The sequence below is a fragment of the Sphaeramia orbicularis genome, chromosome 14 (assembly GCF_902148855.1).
Source record: "Sphaeramia orbicularis chromosome 14, fSphaOr1.1, whole genome shotgun sequence".
Lineage (NCBI taxonomy): Eukaryota > Metazoa > Chordata > Actinopteri > Kurtiformes > Apogonidae > Sphaeramia > Sphaeramia orbicularis.
Genome location: NC_043970.1, coordinates 32,867,610 through 32,887,542, shown reverse-complemented (window position 1 = coordinate 32,887,542; position 19,933 = coordinate 32,867,610). Strand labels below are relative to the sequence as shown.

Here is a 19,933-nt window from a genome sequence, read left to right as displayed (position 1 = left end):
CTTGGGTCGGAATTCTTCATTAATTCAACTCCACAGGTCCATCTTCAACCCTATTTCTGAGTAATGACACCAGAAATGACACCAGGTCATTTGAACACTGGCCCTTTAAATGAAAAAAGGGTCACTTCCCACCCCACCCCCTCCAGGTTGTTGACTGCTCTGTCCTGTTCAGCCACTCGTGGTCGTTAATATAACCAACATCTAAACATTTTAGGTAATCGGCATTAAGTTTGGACATATTTTCAGTATGGACTTCAACCACTGCTGCTGATAAACAATTATATCGTACTCGGAGAAAAGCTCGTCGGAGGTCTTGACCTTATATGTGCAAAAGTTGTGACGTAATTAGTTGTAGATGCAACAAATTAAGCAGGAATTAAAACAGGTTGTAGAAATCCACTCGATTTTTGCCAAAATGAATATATATATATATATATATATATATATATATATATATATATATATATATATATATATATATATATAATAGCTTTGCAGCACCTGGAGGGTTCAAATTCAAACTTTTGGAACTGTTAGGGTCCAGAAACACACAAATAAATGTACCAAAGACTAATAAAAGTGGATTTAGCAAAATATGACCACTTTAAATGACTCTAATATAGGATTTGTGAAGCAATTATGAAATGTAAAAAGGCAAAAATGAATTTTTCATTATTTTTATGTCTTGTCTTTCATTTTAATTGTGAAAAACTTGTGTTGAATATACTGCATAGAGTGCCTATGAAAAGTGTTTACCCCCTTGAATGTTTTCCTATTTTATTGCTGTCAAAAATAGAACCATGGTTGATATAAACACAAAAGTCTTTAATGTTTGAGTAAAAACAAATTTCTCCAAAGTAACGTCAATTAATTATAAATGATCCTTGTGGATGCCACAGTCATCACCATGGAGATGCTGCAGTTATGGTAATGTGCAGCGTTTGGAGTTTGCCAAACAGGGTCTTGTCTAATGGCCTAAAAGCCTATAAGCTCTATTTTGGTTCTCTTGGAACCAACGAAGAAGAAGGCTTTAAAACCCCCTCATTGTTTTCGTAGGTGTCTTGGTGCTCTCCTTCTCTAGTCTCTTTCTTTTTGGCCAGTCAGTTTTATGAGGACAATCTGTTCTGAGAAGATTTGCATGTGTACCATATTCCTTCTATTTCTTAATAGTGAGTCTTACTGAACTCCCAAAGATGTTAGGAGACAAAAAAAACACTGCATGAAGTCTTTGTTTTGTTTTTTGTCTTCATGGTGTAGTTGTAGACAGGAATATTAACACATATATACAACAATCACTTGAGATAGAGTCACGGAAAAAATTATTAGACCACACTTGTTTCCTTTAATTTCTTGTTCATTTTAATACATGACACAACTAAAAGTACAACTAAAGGTACATTTGTTTGGATAAATATAATGACAACAACAAAAATAGCTCATAGGAGTTTAATTTCAGAGCTGATATCTATCCATTTTCTATGTTTTCTTCATAATAACCAAAATCACTTCAGTTCTTACATCAATAGCTTCAGCACTGTTCTACCAAAAACAGTGCTTTTAGGCATTCCATGTTTTCTTTTCTGTCTGTTTTAGTCACATGATACACACAGGAGTTAGTACTTGATTGCATAACCACTGTTTTTGATGATGTTTGATGGTCTAATAATTGTTTCCGTGACTGAACATTCACTGTCCTCAGGTGATCTCCATTTCACCAGTTGTAACTTTACTATCACCGATTGCCCAGACTTCTGCTCAATAAGTTAAGTCACTTTCAAGAAGCTGAATATTTAGGTAATTTCATATCACATATTTTTAATTGGTTAACAATATTTTGTAGATGTGTTTTGTGTGTCATTTATTTCACTTTTATTTATTCTAGTTGTAATTCTTAAGTTATTCAATCAGTCAGTCAGTCAAATTTTTTTATACAGCGCCAAATCATAACAAAAGTTATCTCGTGACAGTTTACTTTTATAGAGCTGGTCAAAAGAAGACACTCAAGCCAATTTACAGAAACCTAACAGAATCCTCAAGGAGCAAACACTTGGTGACAGTGGAAGGAAAAACTTCCTTTTAACAGGCAGAAACCTCGAGCAGACCCTGACTCCTGAAGGATGGTCATCTGCTTTGACCAGTTAGGGTTAAAGAGAGAGGGTAAAGGAAGAGAAAAGGAGAGAGAGACTGGGGGAGAGGGGGCGACACATGGATGCACAGCAAACTGAACTTGAACTGTTTAAAAGTAGAACAGCTGGTGCTAGTATAATTACCAATAGCTAGAACAAATGTCCATAACTGTTAATACTACTAGTACAAATACAAGTATTAACAGTGGGTGTATTCTTATTCTGGTTAATCTTCGTCAAAAAAGCCAAATTATATTGACCATGATTCAATATTTAAAAGCAATAAAAAAAAAAGCAGGGTGAATACTTTCTATTGGCATTGTATTCTTTATTATGGGGCATGCATGTCTAACATGTCTAAACAAAAAAAAGTGAACTGAACATATTAGCATTTGAAATATGTCACATTTTTGATGAAAGAAAACAATATTAATTATAAAAGGATCTTTAAATATGTAACACCCAGTGGGAGAAAAACATGTGATAGAAGAACATCAACGATCACTGAATGTGAATCACTCACGTAGCAGCAGCTATCTTTCTCTTCAACCTTTGTAAAACAATGCACACTTTTGCCTTATTTTTAAGCTGTTATAGTGGGTATGAGGATGCAATTTGTAATTTTATGGCTCTTAAATGCTTAGCACATGTCATTTTTATGCTCCAGCTGTTGGTACAGTATCTTTATTGACTATGCCGTGGTATATTGTACATTTTGATATTGGTGAATTATTTTTGTTCAGACCTTCTCATAATGTGACTGATCAGGACTGGATGAAGACAGGTGGTGCTCTCATGTCATATTATGTTTAATTTAGTTGTCTACAAAGGAAACATTTATTTGACTTTTGTTATCATTATGTCTGAATCGTGCTAACTTCAGTACTTCTCATTTGTTTTATATTTATACTTTTTTATACTGATATGTAATATGCATTTGTTCTGTCTTTTGTGTTGCCACCGACATCAAACAACTGGCAAAAGCTAAAGCAACCAGTTGATGAATGTTGCGCAGAGAGTAGGGAGTTTAATGAAATGTTTAACCCATAAGGACCCAGTGTGACTTTTATGACAGTTCCCAATTTTTTTTCCCTCTTTATTTAACCTTTCCTAAGAGATTTATCACCATTAGTGTAATATTATGCTCTGAATTTTGCATTTTTCCAGTGAAAATCATCTATTTTCCATTGTTTAATTGACTGATCATGAAGATGTTCATAAAAGCTCAGCGTAGACAAAGGTTGTATCAAAACACGAAAAAAATTGAAGAAAAGGTGTTTTTTTCAGTAAAATATAGCGTTAACTGGACACAAACCAAGTGTCTTCTTCCACTGTCATTGATCCAACTCCATGGGATTTACTGGTGAATTAATGTTGTAGAAGATGACGGTGTTTCCACATTCACTACAGAGCCTCTGAACGTCCAAATGGGTCATATCTGATGACTGTGAAAAGATGACAAACTGCATTTTACACCAATTATTTACACGTATTGATAGGATTTGTGGATCAACAGTTTAGATCAGTAGATGCTTTTGGCCGATGGTGGATGTTTGGGTCTTTATGGGTTAACTTTCTTTTACTTTGTCTTTGTTCCACTGATCAAGTCAAGACTATCTTTTCCCATAATGTTGTGCAACTGTACATGTGTTTGTTTTTGTTGTGTAATATCTGCTACGTTTTTTCAGTACTGTATTTTATTGTGTTTGTCGGAGTTGGGTTGATGAATTATTTTGTTCATTTGTGTCGCTAAGGAGATGGATATCGGAATGAAACAATAAAAACTAATATGAAAAATAAATGAAAAAAAAAAAAAAGGACCGAAATTTGGCTTCATTTTGTGAGGAAACAGCTGCAGCAAAACGAAAACATGCTTTGAAAAGGAACAGAACACTTGCACAGACAGTGTGACTGAAAAGAAGTATGCTGAGTGTGTAATTCTGTTCTAAAATTATCACATCCTTAAAATAACCAAAAGAGAAGTAAAGCCCTGCCTACCTTCCTATTGGCTTCTGCTTTTCTGTTGTTACTCAATGAAAAGCTGAAACATCAACAGATATCCTCTTAGATTAAAAGATATATGGAAACACATACATGGAAAAATCATTAAAAATAAGTGAAAATTGAGATAGTGCATATTAGCCGGTGTTTAGTGAAAATCTGGAAACAAAAGGTTAGCATAATTGCATGTACATGAGAACACATTATTAAAAACACATGATTATTATTTTCTTTTCTGTATGCATCTGTCTGCGGACATTGCCCCCTCTCTCTTTAACCCACCGCTCTTTCATCAGTTGTTTCCGCCGCTCACCTGCTGCGCTCAGCATCCTTCTGGAGCAGGTGTCCTGCCCTTGGACCAAGGTGCGCCCCTAGCGACACGTTGATTGACACGGCCGCCTACCAATAGAAATCGCCATTTTTCTCAGTTTCCAGAACCTCGGCTCCTGATTGGTTGCTAAGGGCGGGGCCCTGTCATCCGGAGCTGTAGCGCTGTCAGCCGGGGCGGCACGACTCCAGCAGGAGATAGACGAGACGGATTGATGAAAACAAGCCGTTAAACCACAAAAACAAAGAATTCGGCTGAGGAAATGAGCCTGTAGCCGCCGAGGTCGACGTCGAAAAGGTATTGTTTTGTTTAATGTCGCGTTATCTTGTTATCCTGTGGTTTTTGTGGTCTTTGTTTATACAAAGGCAAGCGAGCAATGTCTTGATATCACATCGATATAACTACCACTGGGGCTGGTACTAGCTCGTGCGCTACCCAGTTAGCTAGAGGCTTAACTAGCTGGTTATACTGGTCAACATAGAGAAGGTGGTTTCCGCGTTTTCTTGGAAGGACTCAAAATTAACAATGCCTCGCTTCTTTGTGAGACGTATCATCATTAGCTAAGCAACAGTATTTGTGTTAAGAGCGACGCTGGTTGTTCCTAAACACTGACCTGGTGATGGCGGTGGATGGTAATGTGCTACTGTGTCTGTTAGCTGTACGCTAGTAGCCGACCAGAAGAAATAACCACAGCAGTTACTACAGCGGTGTTATCTGCAAACCAAACAACCCTTCAAATAAAATCAACTGGAGCTCGCATTGTAACCCCAGTACACGGCTTCTGTTGAGTTTGTGTCACTGAAACGCCACGTTATATGAGTCTGTCTTGCTTTGTAAGTGAATTGACTGTTGAGTTGTGAGCCTTTAAAATGTGTAGCAGCTTTTGGTCCAGTGGCTCCCATCATCCCGCCTGAGTAGCTGTGCCTCTGTACTACTGAGATGCTCCAGATGAATATTTTGTGAGAGGGCTAGTGTTGGAGCATGTATTATTTACAGACACTCATATACCGTCTGAAAACAGGCAGCAGGACATTGTTGGCTCCTTTCAAACCTTCATCCTGCAAAAAAACACCTCTCTACATGCTGAATAATGACTGTGTTTACATTTTCTGTTGAGGTTTAGCCACAGACCTTCATGATTTTGCAGTGTAGTGAACTGATAGCAACCATACCTGTCCTCTGTACCTACTTTTCCACCTCACTTTGGTCGCACTCCTCCAGTATTTTAGGCCGGTTCTTCTTATTACTCATCCTCCACTCCTCTCTCATGACACAATCCCCCCTCCATCTCTCCAGCTGTTTGGCACAGCCAGTCGATAACGGCGACCCAGTTACTCCATTGTTCTGTGTCTGGACTCAAAGAACAATACAAGTAATACACAGACATCATATGGGTCAGAGTTTTGTGGTTCTTTGACGTCTCCCCCACATCTTAATATCTGTCAGCCGGGATGTAAGGGTCTTTTTTTTTTTTTTTACCATTCTAATATTTCCTCATCTTTATGTAAAATATAGGCATTTGCTGTGTATGTAAGAGGCTTAAAACGTCTGTAAGATTTGTACAGAAATAAATCTAATCTTATAAAAGCCCCTGTTGTTTTACACTTAAAGGAAGCTGTACAATGCAGGATTAAGATTCATTACTGACTTAAATATGGGAGGCTTTTCTAATCATAAGGTGTGTTATTTTAATCTGGGTGTGTGGTCGTAGCTGTCCTACATTTGTTCAATTTACCATATGAATACACAAGAGAGCAGTGCAATAATTATGTATCTGTGTTTTATCTTTCAGAATAGTTATGTTGTGATTTTGTCACAAATTCAGACCATCACCAGACTGGAGTATTGATGTTGATTTTGTGTCAAATCAAAATCCTCTCCCAACATTTTTACTGTTTAGAATCAATAAAACAGCTGTCATATTGACCTCTGCACATTTTTTAGTCTGTCCAATAGGGGTTTGAAAGGGTCAGAGAGTTTTCTTAAGCCATATAATCCTTAAAGTGAAAATATTTCAAAACCCTTGGCCTGATGCATTAAGAGTTGTTCCAGTTTTACAAACGTCCCCTAAACAGCTGTTTCCCCACATCTCTCTATGAAATTTATAAATTTCCACTTTATTGGTCTGAGAGGGTGCTGTATGTCCTCAATTAGTCTAAAATCTCCTCTGTTCTATTGTGTATGTGTTCTATAATATAACAGCAAATATTTTAGAATTGAAGGAGCTAAAATTCCTACTTTACTGTTAAATATGTACTGGATGTTGAAGAATCATGCGTAAGGCAGTTTCTATTAAAAAGGTATTTGAAGAAAAGAAAATATGCTAAACAAAATGCAAATTTATGTGTGATTTCATTCACTACTGTTGTGTTAAAGGGTCATATTAGGATTTTTTTTAATGGAATTATGCATTTTAAAACATTTCCCTGTGGTCTACATAAACTGTAAATTTGGTCTGAATACTTCATTAATTAAACTCCACAGGTCCATCTTCAACCCTATTTCTGAGTAATGACAGGAGAACGGTCATTTTGAGCGCTGGCCCTTTAAATGCAAATGACCTGCTTCACACCCCACCCCCTCCAGGTTGTTGATCATACTGCTCTGTCCCGTTTCTCTGTACTTGGAGAAATGTTCGTCGGAAGTCTTGACCTTATAAGTGCAAATGTCGTAACGTAACTAGTTATAGACGCAACAAATTAAGAAGGAATTAAAACAGGTTGTAGAAATCCACTTGATTTTTCCCAAAATGAATATAAGGATAGCTTTGTAGCACTTGGAGGGTTCAAATTCAAAGTTTTTGAACTGTTAGAGTCACCAAATAAACACAAATAAATGTACCAAAGACTAATAAAATTGGGTTTCGCACAATATGACCCCTTTAATATTAAGAGTTTGTTCATTGTCGTCATTATTATCATGTTTTGGCTGTTACATGTACTGTTGTATTTCATATGATAACAGGCTACATGAGGTATTTTGATGAAAATCTGAAACTGGTAGCCATCTTTTGCCCCTGAACTGATTCTCCGGTCTGGATCGTATGACATTATTTCAAAGTCTTCCATGGTTTGTCAGACTCTTTGTTTAGCATTTCTTTCTGCATGTCTTCATACTCTGTATGGAGGCATTCCATTGCTGTTCAATAGCATTCAAGGTTGTTTCTTGTGTTTATTCAACGATCTGTGCATTTCCTTATTGGTCCGCACATACACCTAATTATGCAGTACATTTGCTTCCATTGTATGTACCAGCTGTCAAAGTATAACGTTTCAAGGTTTTTTTCTGATATGTTGTTTTTTATATAGCTACCAATATTATAATTATATAGTAATAGAGGAGACGTCTGTCTGTCTGTCTGTCTGTCTGTCTGTCTGTCTGTCTGTCTGTCTATCTATCTATCTATCTATCTATCTATCTATCTATCTATCTATCTATCTATCTATCTATCTATCTATCTATCTATCTATCTATCTATCTATCTATCTATCTATCTATCTATCTATCTATCTATCTATCTATCTATCTATCAACTAGAAAAGCACTCGGAGAGCACAGACCTCCACCAAGGCAGATCAGTGCCCCCCCGCCCCCCATCACCACCAAAATTTAATCATTTGTTCCTTGTGCCAGTATCAACATTTCCTGAAATTTTCATTCCAAATCCGTCCATAACTTTTTGAGTTATCTTGCACACGGACAGACAGACAGACAAACCAACCTACTTAACTAAACATACATAACCTAAACATAAAACATAACCTCCTTGGCGGAGGTAATAATCTTAAGAATGTAAATCACCTCTCCTCATGGTGGGATGGGTTTATCTCTGTCTCTTGTGTGTTTTAGGTTCTTTGTGTCTTGCAGCAGGGAAACATTTGTTCTCCCCATGTTCACTAACCTCGATTAAGATAGTTTATTCTAAGGGTGTAATTATGCTTCATCCTGCATGTGGACAAGAACAGAGCAGAGTTTGACCTCCACCACTCCTGACGGGTGGACCATCCATCTCTCCTCACTGTGATGGTTTCCATAGATACAACCAGGCACCTCACTCCCACTCCCACTGGCTTACATAACCTAGTGTTTCTGCCAACAAGTCCACACAGATACAGAGACATCGGTACACATGCAAACACACACATTCTTCACCAACCCACTCCCTGTCTAACTTTGCCTCAGGTGCTGCAGAGTTGTAGAGTAATGTTTATTTTATGGGGAAACCCTTATTTGTTTCCGTGTATTGCTTCAATAGGAGTGCACTACTTTTTTTTTTTTTTTTACTTTAAATGGTGGGATAAGCCTGTTTAAGCCATGTGTTGACATACAATTAAACATAGAGTTTTGTTTCAGAATTAATTTATTTGGTGGTTGTGTTATGTGTGTTTGTTTAATGCTTCAGATAATTGGTTGGGGAATGTTGTCTGATGTTTGGAGACTGAGATCTGAGACTGTTTGCTGATGCATTAGTCTGCATATTAGGCCCCAGAGATGGCATTACATCACACTAACCTCTATATGTACAAGAAAAGGCCTAGGGGCATTCTTTACAGCACTGTACTCTATACAGTGTATGTGAATGTGTAAATGCTGTAGGATTTATTATCTCTTTCCCGTATGGAATTCATAATAATGGTCAAGCTTGTGATGTTTTGACTTTTGGCATTTTCTTTAATTTACAATAATCTGCACCTAAAAGCAGAATCTGTTTTATCTGGGTTTTTTTCCAGGAGTACATTTTCTGTTATTAAAAACACAAACTTTGGTCATGTATCAATAAATGACTTGATTTAGAGGCAGGGTTTTTGTTGTTTTTGTACTTCCTTGTGAGATGTCTGCAAGAAAATAATTAAAGTGGTGCTTTTTTATTATTTATTATTTAATAAAAGAACATCATTGTTAAACAAACAACCAAAAAGAAATCTGCATTCCTGAAAAGACAGTGGTGTGACTAACTAAATAAGCATGAATATTTTTTCTCTGATGGGCTCAAGAGGGCACCATTGTAGAGCTAGTGTTTGAGCTTTGTGACGAAAGGAAGAAAACAATGCTGAAGTACAATTCAGTGTTACTATTAGTACCAGCTTATTTTCGTAAATATTACTGCTGCTGATCATTTGTTTCATGATTATCATTGTATCTTGCTACCTATTTCTCCTGGATCCACAACTATGAATTTATGTCCCATTTGTTTAGCAGTGTCAGTCATGTCCACTAAATTTGTTGTCTGCAGATGGTCTGTTAGTTTTTGATGGCGTCTTGATTTTAGCAACATATGTGACTGTAAGCTGTTACAGAAAGTGTACAAAAGCACTGCAATGAGAAGTGGAAGAAAGGGAGAGGTTTTTTTTTTTGTTCAGGGAAAAAAATCCAACTGGTGTGCAATAGCAAATCATGTATACATTTACAAGCATGAGATTAATATATTCATATATAATGAATAGAAACTGCTCTGCATGCTAAAACTAGTTTTAGGAATGCATTGGTTATTTATACAGTACTGTGTAAATGTCAGGCTACCATGAGCTGTCTTTGTAGTTTTTGCAGGATTGTAATGAGCATTATACATTAATTTCTCAAATTTAGTTGGACAACAAAAAACATGAAGGAAAAAATGACACGTTATGTGTCATTAATCACAAAGAGACCAATCCTTTATTCACATACGGGTCATTTATCTTGCTGAAGTGCAGAAGCTAAAAGTAAACTTGTTTTTGCCCTCAGTTCTCCTGTCAGACTGGGTTGTTGAGTACCTGGGGGGGGGGGGACTGTTAACATAACAGCATATTTTAGTGACATATAAAGGGTTTCCACCATAGCAGAAGTCAAGGAGAGTTTGAATGATTAATGGAGGATCTACAATTGGTGTATTCATAAAGAGGTGATCTCTCTCACTTTATTTTTCTTTTTGTTTTACATCAGTTACATTTGTAAAGCCATTCAGTCATGCATGTTAAAATCTGACTCCGATTGAATAGAGGTGATCACACTAATGCTTTATACCTGCATGAACTCACTCAGTGTCGACTGAATGAATGAATTCCACCCGTGCATGTACCACTCTACATGATTGTTATTGTTTTTGACATAAATAAAGTAGGGCAGTGTACGGTTATTGAGGAAAGAAATGCCAAAGGAGAATGTTAATGATATTACCAAGTGCCAAAATAGTGATCATGGCACATTCCCTGTTGCTTCCTTTTGACTTCAACCATTTCCGTGTGGGAGAAACAATATGTGAGGTTGGATGCCACTACTTTATTTATGTCACTCCTCTATCTTCATATGTCTGTTAGCAGGGTTATTTGTCTTTGTTGAGATAGAGTTATACAAGATAAATTCAATTTTCATTTGAGGAAATGCACAGTATTGTAGAAAAACAGAGCCATGAAGAAATGCATGACTCAGCTTTTTAGGCTAAAAACGGGGCATGGCACTAGGGTTTTTGTGTCTGTTTGGGAGTGTTTCATTGTCCTAGTGAACCTGAGTATGTCTGAACAGTGGGTGGAAGGATGCTTGGCTCATAATTCACATTCAGAGTGAATTATGAGCAGCTCTAGATGAGATGACTTATGATTATCAGTGCTATATGTGGCGTGAAATTCCAGAGAGTTTTGTTTATAAAAAGTATGAGATAGTAGGTTTAAACTTCCTGTGTTTATGTATAAATTAAAAAGTATATGTCAGAAACAGTGTGGCTTGTCTGTGACACCCTATAAAACCAATCAGGAGAGTCATACAACATAGAGTGGGTGTAAAAAGGAAGGACAGGACTGCATTATTGGTGTATGAAGACTGATGCGTGACCCACTGAATGAGCACACAAGTGACAAATCAGGTCAAGTAAACAAGACAGCAAAGAACCTGAGGAGGTTGTCAGAAAAGCCCTGCGGAGACCATTATCATCCATCAACCACTATGGAACCAGCGCCAGTCAGCACATCACACCAGCAGACTCACATTTACAGATTGTAATTGCAGACGGTAAATAGGCTGCTGCAAAATCAGCAAAGCAACAAACATATTTTTTAGACTGTATGGCATTTTTTCCTCCTGTCTAGTCTTCTTCTCATCACAGTAGCACCCTACAAGCACCATATGTCTTTTTGTTTGCCGACACATTCTTGAAAATGATTGGTTAACCTGCGACGTCAGTTAATGAAAAGGACAAAACAGTGTTTGTGTGGTTCAGAAATGAGTGTGTGTGTGTTAATACTTGGCTGTAGTACTCCCCTAGGGGATGGCACGCCTCTCTAACTGACTTTGGCACCATGCCTCCCACAGCTTGTTTGCCACTTTTAACCATTTCCTTGCCAGATCAAACTAAGCATATTTTAAGAAAGATATTTCACTTACAAGGGACAAAATTCTACCAATGACGGAGCAATTTTTGTTTTGTTTTATTTTCCTTCAGAGGTTTTTCTGTTTTGTGATCTGCAAAACCTTAAGAATTAAAACAAATCTCCAGAATAAATAGCTATATGATTGAAGGTTGAGTTAACAGGCTATTCAATGTCAGATCCCTTACATCGAGTTGAATTTAATATTTGTTTTGTAGACAGTGAAATAGAAGACAAACAGTGAAGTAGATCTGTGTTGTATATACATGTGCTACAGTTCTGTTTGTACATATACATGAGCCATTGCTATCTGTGATATTTGTATATACACTATACAAATGTGCAGGACATGTGTAGGTTGATTTGAGGACGCTTGAGTACAAAAATAGGTGTGATAAATAGATGCCAAACACAGAACAGACTTATTTTTTATGCCCATACTGAATGACAAAAGAAACACAAAATGTAACAAAAATGTAAATGAGTAGCATACCTTTGCAAATGGAAAACATTTTTAAAAAACTGTAACTGAACAAAATAAGACATTGTAGCAGTATTTTTGATGATACATGTTTCTATACACAAACTTATTTTTCTTTTGTTGTTCAGTATAATTGTTTCATTCATATTCATCATAATAATAATGAGGCGAAGATGGTGCAAACCTTGTCCCATGTCTCATGCTTTTAACCAGCTCAAGCTTTTTACAAGAACAATATTGGTCATAATCGTATACATGAAGAAAATTACAGTTTTCACATAAATGAGTCCAACTTCCAGTTTTTATCTTTTGCAAACCCTTGTCAAAATGATCAAAACAGCGGGATATTTATCAAGTTAATGTAATTGAACATTTGCTCTAGATTTTAATTTCTCTCCAGACTGACAGCAACCTATTTTGGAGGAAAAAAGGAACAGAGAAAAGTGACATTCCTTTTTGCAAAAAAGTTAAATAAAAAAAAAAAAAACCAAAACATTGGCACCACATAGGCATAAATTGCAGCTGTAGTTACAACTGGAGAGCTGGTACAAAATTATCATGTCAACAATTATCAGATTTTTAATATTCTTAATAGAAATGTAATGTGTCTAAGCCAAAAACACAAAATAAAGCATAATATTTTGTCATTTGTGACTAGAAATACCCATCAGTATCATTCAGGCTGTAGTAGTTATGTAGTTAACACAGTATTTTCAGTCACTCTGATATTTAGTTACAAAAAACAGAGGTCAGAAGAAATACACATTTTGAGTTCACCCATGTTTACTTGAACTTATTTTGCTGTCAAAGAGGATGTGACATGCTATGTTTTCTTCACACCTACACACTTGAGCTCCTGAGGCACTGAGCGGAGCTGATGTCATGACAATAGAGGCATAAACAGGAGTCACCTCAGGGTAGGTATCTCCTGAGACGCCACTACTCCACTGACAGAGAGCAATGGACAGGATGCTAAAAGACATATTTGCAAGGGCTGAACAATAGTGAAATCATTGAAGTACTGCTAGACTTTCTTAACAAGGTTTGTCTTTTATATATGTCTTTTTCCTGGTCTGATTTCTGTTTTGAGAGTGAAAAAAAACATGTTAATAGTAGTAGAATGTTTCATGTTGAAATACATGGAGAGACCCAGGGTTAGATCTGATCCTGAAGGTTGTCAAATAACTTTTATCTGGACATTTAGGACAGCTGCGTAAATGCAATGGCCATCGGAACAATCTTTAATTCTTTTAGGTGACATCAATGGAAAGCTGCTTCATGTTTATCTTGAAAATATATCTCCCAATCAAGTCAAACAGCTTTCTTTCACAAAAACACTTTGAGTGTGTCCCAGAGGTGAAGATTCTTCCTGTTTGTGTTTGGCTTTGTTTCCCCTTCTGTAAAGGGGTGTGTCCGCCCTCAGTAATCCTACACCGTTAACGTGCTGAGGTTACTGTAACTGGCTAAACAGCCTCGACCAGTGCCTACAAATTCTGAACTCACACCCACATGCCATGTGTTTCAACCAAGCAGATGCAACCCATTGTGTCATACTCTGCTCAAATGTGAGACAGAAAGAATGAAAATAGCCGAGGGAGAGAGGTGTGTGCAGGAGGACGGGACGAAAAAATATTTATCTCATTGCCAGACAGTCCGTAGTGATGGGAGGGGGTAGTTAAAAAACCCCCAGAGAGGGGAAAAAAAGAAGAAAAGAAGACAGTGAGTGGAGACGGCATACGAGAACCACCCAAACTTCACAAACCAACCAATCAAGCTGCGTTCTTGGAATTGGATCCCTCCCTTGTTCACCACCTGAGAGTGGAGAAACACAGCTGTGCCTCAGAGGCTCAGAGGAGCGAGAAAGACGAAGACAGGAACAAAGAACAGGTGAGAGAAAAAACAGGAGACGTCCCAGACTGAAGGAAAAGACCAAAGTACTTTTATGGACAATGAGAACTCATCTCAAATCAGATAAGACGCAGTGCTGGTTCTAAAATGTAAAGCATGAGTTAGGAAAGAGACTCGGGAGAAGAGAACTTGAACTCTCAGGAGAGTTGTGTATCTGTAACAACAAAGCATGAGCTCAGTGTCTTTGACTGGATGAACTCAGATAAGGAGCCTGTCTCAAAAGAAGAGCAAATGAAGCACATGAAGGAAGTCAATGTAAGGATTTTAGAACTTTTTCCGCTACAAAGCTTTTTTTTTGTTAACATGTTTTTAATTTTTTCCCCTGCTGAGTCTTCTTTGATCCACCATGTAGAGTCTTGTTGGAGGCTCTGAGGAGTCCCAGAATCTGACAATATATTACCCGGAGCAGATTTAGCTCCTGCGGCTTCTGAAACTGGAGGCATGTCTGCAGAAGATGTTCGAAGCACCATCAGCCTCGGGGCTGAAAGCAACACTTCAGATTTCTGTGAAAGTCAGAGTCTTGGCCAAAGTCAGGACCAAGACCTGGAAAACCACAGCCAAGGCCAAGATGGAATTGTCCTGGAACGAATGGCCTCGCTGTCGCTGGACATGTTTGAGCCCAGTGACTTCACAGGAAGGTTTACAAAAGTCCAGTCGAGGTACAGAAAAAGGACGAGGATCATTACAGGTAAGATAGTCATTGACAGTTAGTTACATGGTTTTTTGCTGTAATTCCACTTACTTAGAATGTGAGCCAATAATAAACATTTCTCATGACCTGAGGCTCCAAGTGGCAGAAAGTCTGGTTGAAATAGTGATCCTGAACTCCTCATCTGAAATGTGGACTGGGTATAATCCACTCTGGGATCTGAAAGATGTTTTATTTTCCTGCTACCTGTTTGGACCACCTCTGTCCACTAGAGTCGCTCTGTCCTGCCCTGACTTGATGACAAGTGTCTTTGTTGTGGCTTTTCAGACCCTGTGAAAAGTGAGACCTTCTGTGTCTTTAGAAAAACAGCCTGCGATTACTCTGCTAATCCTCACCCTACCGAATGAGAAAAAAGACATGCCTTTGTGGTTCTGGACTCAGACATAAGCACAGTATGTTTTTGCCCGAGCCACTTGATCTTTCTCAGCTTACCTTAAGTTCTGGGAATTTCATGTCCAAACATTTCCAACTGTGGGAGAAAGCTAAGACCTTCGATTGTCAGTCACACAATAGCCTGGCCATGTTCTTAAATCTCTTGGTTATATTACTGAGTGCTATGTATATATTTATAATAACATGACATGCAGTTGTTAGATGTATTTTAACTTCCAGTATCCAAATAGCTTAGTTCACTGCTGATATTCATTGTATTTGTGTAAATATAGCTTGAAATTGCGATTTACAGTAAGTGTTTCTGAAAACCAAATCAAAACAAAGAAAAACCAAACAGTTCATGTTTTCTTTCTGCTATTAGAAAAAGTTGTAGGATATATTTTGCAGTGTCCTGAAGTTCAAGAAGGGTCAGGAGAGTTACATTTCAACAGTGCCAGAATAGAGTGAGAAAATTTTCGGGGTCATTTTGTTTACTTTGTTCCAGATTTTTAGCTGGGTTTGGCTGGACTTCAAAAGCAAAATGTGAACCTAGTAGCTGCGAAGAGATAAAAGTGGGCGTGCAGTGAGTGGTGAAAGGGGAAATCTGGAGTGAGGTGGTGCCTGTGTAACTAAGTACCATCTGCACAAACATGTCTACAAGGAGAAACATTTACATCACTGGCTTCTTAAGGAATGAGCAGATAGAGCATAATAGTCAAGGAAGAAATGGCATAAAATTGAATCGTATGGGACTTTTACACAGGGCACATGCATGACTGGGGCTTTGATGTTAGACAGATAGGTATGTATGGCATGAAAACTACACACACACACATTCTTTCCAAGGGTTATCTATTTGATTAACTCAGCTGTGTCAAGCAGACACTACTGTGTGAACTGTAAACCTCAAATGGTCCCTTTGTGGCTATGTGTTTGTGTGTTTGAGTGTGTGTAAGCATCTCCTGTGTTATGATGGATTGGTTAACACCCACAAGATGAACATGTTTAGAAGGAACGTATGAGAAAGGCACATTGGTGGCAGATGTGTGGTGGATTGTTTTATTTAACAGATGTACTCTGATACATGCGGGTGCGATCCGTGTGAAGGAATCTGATAAATAATGTTTTAAGGTTTTTCTCTCTGCAGTTTTTCATTCCAGGTGCTTGCAATGCATTTTTCACCAGTTCCTAAGTTTCTGGCAGATTCTGAGTAACAGCAACCACCTACAATCCTGCTTTAAATATAGATATTTGCATTAAACAATATCATTGTCATGTGGTCAATGCAAGGATATTGAATGAACAAAAGAATTTCCTATTGATTACCTTTAGTGCAATAGGACTCCTTGTCTAGTCATTATGATCAACCACATTGGAGTGGCAATGACTTCAATTGTGAATTGAATGAATGGATTCACTTTGTTGATTAAAATAACTCACCAAGTACCATGTTTCAGGTTTACCTCAACTGTATAAAATGAATGACTATTATTATTGTTAAATATTTACATTGCAAGGTGGATGGCACATCAACTTTAATTGAATATTGTGGCAGTTGAAAACTTACAGTTCTTTAATCCCGCTTTTGATTATATCTGTTCAGTTTGCCTCGACTGACTTAATTTGTCTCAGTTTTGACACCAGTATTGTTCATTTGCACTGCAGGTATTAAACTGAGTCAACCTTAACCTTCAACTTTTTAACCTTTACTAGTTTTTCACCATGGCTGATTGCCATAGTGATGCAGTGTAAACATTGAGTTAAGATTGTTTCAGGCAAGAATATATTTTTGCCCTTCAAATCTCTGGTTGATTTATCGAGTTTGCTTGGCATAGTTTACCACTTTGCGACATGATGCCACACATACATATATTGGCTCATCCAATCAATGATCTGCATGACTTTACATAATGAAAGTTCACTTGGTGGTACTAGAAATAGTATTTAATAGCACATAGTGGACCTTGTGGATGCCCATACCTCCAGACTGGAATTACACAATAACACTTTAACAGAGTTTTCCAGAACAATAAAATCTTGAAATTGACATTATTATATTGTTCAATGTATTCAATTAAAGGGATAGGAATGTACATTATGTTCAACTGAGATGTACACCAGGAGTTTGTCAACCCTTGTTTTATCTCCAGCCTCTATTTGGTGGCTGGCCTTTATTTGTTCACAGACCCAGCTTTTAATTGTGGTTAATTAAATTGTACTTTTATCAACAAAAAAGTGCCAAAATCTGGAGGGTTACAGTCTCATAAAGATCTGGAGATGTTCTGCTGCTTTGTTGTAATTAATAGCAAACTGAATGTGATCAAGATTTAGACTGATGTTGGGGAGGAGGGGGGGGGGGGGGGGGGGGGGGCATTTTAACTACATCAGCGTGGGCTGTGAGAATTTAGATTTCATACATGCAGCAATTTATTGATTGTCAAGAGAGATTAAAGAGATTAAAGGTGATTAAATAGTCATTTGCTGTGGTCCTGGTCTTGGACCACGTGTAAACAGCCATGTGAGAATTGCCATGATTGCAAAAGGAAATGAGCCCATGCAGTTGCTGTGTCTGCCTTCAAAAGAAAGATTACATTAATGCAGTCTGTCTTGTATGTTTGAGTGTGTGCGTATATGTATATATGTGTGTGTGCATGCATGCGTGTGTGTGTGTGTGTGTGTGTGTGTGGAGGAGTCACATTCCAACAGCTGGCATGCCCAGGCCCCTGCTCAGAATTTGAGGAATCCCAGTAGCTTATCGAATGTGTGTCGTGTATCTTTATATTGAGAATTTTATTTGTATATACATGTGTGTCATTCCTTTGCAAATATGAGGCTACTCTGCTAAATGATATGATGAATTTGAATAGAGTTTTATGGCTTGGATTCAAAACAGTTGTGTTTGTCTTTGCCCGGCAGTCCAAACAGCTGTTCCCTCAAGATCTCATGTACATCTACTAAAGCACAAGATCATTTGCCATCAAGACCATCAGCATCTTAATGTGGAATCTCTTACATTAGCAATTAAGTGCATTAAGAAATGTCAGTCCAACTCTGCTGTGTCCTGAGTTTTCCCTTCCTTGTAACGCTCCCCCACAATCCCACCGCAGCTTATATAAACCACCTTCTTCTCAGCTTAATGAGAAATGTGAGAAACAGGGTCAACAAACAGCAGTCTTAGACATTTCACATACACCTGACTAAGAAAGACTAGCTGGCAGAGATGATGTACGAGTGGGTTTGCGAAAACAAAAGAACAGTGAAATACTTGTTCATCTTGGAATTTAAATTCAGCTGTTTTGTTAACCAGAAAGTGGAGCATCAGGCTCTGTTTACTTTTCTACTTGCCTACTAAGCTAGATAGGCTGGACTCCTTTAGTGCCAAGCTAAAGGTTAGCACAGATACTGCCTCTGTTTTTGTTGACAGCCTTTGGACCATTTCTGTAATGGAACAGAAGCAGTAGAAGTTGGAGACTGGAATAGGACTGCAGTAGCTCCTTGTTATATTTCACTTCCCTTGAGATTTGACTGTAATTGTCTTTTAATGTGAACCAGGCCATCTTGTGCTCAGTAGCTCTCCTGTGAGCAATGGCTTTTTTGTATGATACTGTATCTATCTTATGCAATTTCCACCCCCCCCTTCTAACTTTCATTGTTTCTACATCCCTCAGATATCTACATGTCCTGTGGCGCTTCCGCAGTTCATCCAGGGAATTACATATTGACCCTAATTATCCACTTGTACTTCCACTCACTCAACCGTAGCATCCCTGCCATTATGCCCATCATACAACACATTTCCCCTCATGCAGAGGTCAGTTGTGAAACAACACAGGATAGCATTTCTTTTCATGTTACAATCGCTGACAGAAAGATTAATTAAATTTTTAAATGATCAGTAAAGACTTTAACCCTACAAGACATCAGCAGCTGCTGGTAACCAAAAACATTTACTGATCTAAAATGTTTAATAACTTTTGAACCACTTATCCTATCAATACGTTTAAATCATTCCAGTAGATACTTTTTCTCAGCTTTTCAGTGGCATCAGATTTCTTTTTTTGGACATTCAGAGGCTCCATAGTGGGTAAGAAAACACCATCATCATCTGCAACAGTGAAGCTGTCTTCAGTTAATGACTTCTTCAGTTTGCTTTATTTTCATGCAACCTTTGAATTTACTCTGAGCCCAGTAAATTCATTCTAAGAAAATGTTGCTGAAAACTCACTGAAAAATGAAAAATGCAGAGGAAATTTTTTATAATAAATTGTGATAAATTACAAAAGGTTAAATGTCGAAAACATTTCATTTGGAAGTCACTACAAAATAGTTTTAGGTCTTCCAGTGTAGCAAGCAAAAAACTGGTAAATGTTGGTTAAAGGTTAAAGATCAATGGTTAATTCTCTTCATTGATCCTGAAGGGAAATTGTTTTTAGCGTTGTACCTATCCTAAAACATACAGGGCCTAGCATTAGCATTAGTATGAGTGACAAGCATCAGCACCTATCACATTGAAGCTACTGCTAGTGAAGTCGCCAGTGAAGTACCTTGGTCAAGGGCACTGATAGGAGAATAAACCTACATAATATGGTGATGACCTTTAGAGTTGTAAGTCATTAACATCTGGTACGATGTTAAACCATTGAAAGGAGTTAAGGTGATGCCCTTTGA

At 37.7% G+C, this 19,933-nt stretch overlaps 1 protein-coding gene across 1 annotated transcript in view; it reads left to right on the top strand.

Moving 5' to 3' along the window:
• Positions 1-13,910: 13,910 nt before the first annotated feature.
• fryb (furry homolog b (Drosophila)) overlaps positions 13,911-19,933 on the top strand; it is a 54,900-nt gene continuing 48,877 nt past the window's right edge. The window contains exon 1 of the mRNA XM_030153717.1: positions 13,911-14,872. Coding sequence (XP_030009577.1) covers positions 14,626-14,872 — 247 coding nt within the window. The 5' untranslated portion in view covers positions 13,911-14,625. The remainder of the gene's footprint in view (positions 14,873-19,933) is intronic.